Genomic DNA, 1,778 nt, shown 5'->3' with positions numbered 1-1,778 from the left:
GGGGGGGGGGGTGGTGGGGTGGTGGCGGGACTGTTTGTGTGTTCCAGTAAGGTCCAAACAAGTAGATAACCACCGGGCCGAGGGCCCTCCCCCTGCCCCCCACATGGTCTGTTCCTCTCACTTGCCCAAGGACACACTTGTGGTTAATGAGTCTCAGAAAAGTGAAGTGAAAGTTAGAATGAAAAGCTACACCTACTACACGATGGGGATTGGGTGATGGTCCCCGCTGAGAAGACCCCACCACCACCACCAAACCTGGAGGGAGGAGCGCCAGGGACACAGCTCCGCTTCTCTTCTGGGGACTCTGCACAGCGCTGCAGGGACCTTCCCCTGTGGATGTGCCATCCTCCTCGCACTTGCTGACCCCACGTGGCCCTTCCTGTCCTGATCACTCCTGATCTGGAGGTGGGGCCTGGACAGGGTGGAGCCTCTGGGGAAAGAAAAGGGGCCCCAGGACGCCTGGGTCCACACAGGCTCCCCAGAGATGCCTCCTCCACTGCCACCACGACTGCTGCTGTCCCTGCTGTTGCTCCTGCCGCTGCTGAGCGCCCAGCTGGTCCGGTATGGGGACCCCTCCCGCCACCCCCACCCTGGGATGGCTCCACCTCTGGCCTTTGTAGCCTGGGGCTCCCCAGCTCAGTGACTCCCAACCCAGCGCCCCAGAGTCCCGACTTCTCTTTCTCGGGTCCTGGGGTCTCTAAACCAGGCTCCCCCTGGCCAGAGGCTCCCCTGGGTATCTAAGACCCACGCCCTTTTCAGTCCAAGATCCCTGTGGTCAGACTCAATTGAGAACCTCCTCTCCCCTCAGGACAGGTTTTGGGGAGCCCCAGTGGGTCCCACCCAGCTCTGCTATCTGGAACTGGGTCTCCAGCCCTGTGGTACCTGACATTCCCCTGAGCCACCATTCTGCACCCTCCCGCCTGCTTCAGGCTCAGCGAGTGCAGTGTGGGCCCAGCCGTGGCCATGGCCGTGGCCGGGTACACGGGGCACCGCTGTTGGGAGGCTGAGGCCACAGAGGAGGCCAGGCTTCGGTTCTCTGTGCACCCTGAAAGCCACGCGGGAGGCCCTATGGTCCCAGCTACCTGGGAGGCTGAGGCAGGGGGATTATGATAGAGGCTCTGTCTAAAAGCAAAATCAAAATCAAAACCAAAGAGCACAAAAATTCGAAGTCCAGATTTGGAGTCCTCACCCAACGGGCACTGTCCCCACCTTCCTCTGAAGACTCCCCTAGTCTCTCACTTCCTCTCCTCTCATTTCCTGGAACTCCTGTGTTTTAAAAAAAAGTTTGGCAGGTGATGTGGTGGTTAGGGTGCTGGACTCCCACGTGGATGGCTGTGGTTCAAGTCCTGGACCTGGCAACTTGCTTTCTCACTTTACCTTTCTCTCTCTCTGGTCAAATTTAAAATTAATAATAAAGAGAAATGGAATTAAATAAATAAATAAATAAACATTAACAAACAAACAAAAACATTTGCCAGAGAGTGTGTATGGTGTAATGGCTATATCGCTGGACTCGCATGTAGTTAACCAGGATTCGAGTCCCAGACCCAGTGGCGTGTGTGTGCGTGCCCAAGATCCCGAGGAGAACGAAGGAGAAGGGACTGCGGTGTGGCCATCCCCCCGGGGGGTTATTTCTTGCTTTCTGTCTCTCTGTCTTTCTGGTGAATGCATGCGCCCTAGAGCAAAAACCTCTCAAAAAAAAAAAAAAAAAAAAGAAAAGAAAATATCGTAGGTTGAAGATGCATGTGGATTGGGACCAGCAGTTAGGGTAATGGCTA

General features: G+C 55.6%; 1 protein-coding gene across 2 annotated transcripts in view; it reads left to right on the top strand.

Annotated features, from left to right (window-relative positions):
* Positions 1-141: 141 nt before the first annotated feature.
* LOC102483032 (napsin-A-like) overlaps positions 142-1,778 on the top strand; it is a 4,810-nt gene continuing 3,173 nt past the window's right edge. Inside the window, exon 1 of one of the 2 annotated variants that reach the window (XM_027770346.1) lies at positions 142-556. Coding sequence is in view for 1 of the 2 variants with exons in the window: in XM_006144653.3 (XP_006144715.1) it covers positions 485-561 (77 nt within the window). In the remaining variant the exon portion in view is untranslated. Of the gene's footprint in view, positions 562-1,778 lie in introns of both variants that reach the window. The other variant, XM_006144653.3, reaches the window with a different exon arrangement.

This window comes from Tupaia chinensis, unplaced genomic scaffold (assembly GCF_000334495.1).
Source record: "Tupaia chinensis unplaced genomic scaffold, TupChi_1.0 Scaffold000129_1, whole genome shotgun sequence".
NCBI classification, from domain to species: domain Eukaryota; kingdom Metazoa; phylum Chordata; class Mammalia; order Scandentia; family Tupaiidae; genus Tupaia; species Tupaia belangeri.
Note: the sequence above shows the minus strand (reverse complement) of the source record. Positions and strands in the feature narration are given on the sequence as shown.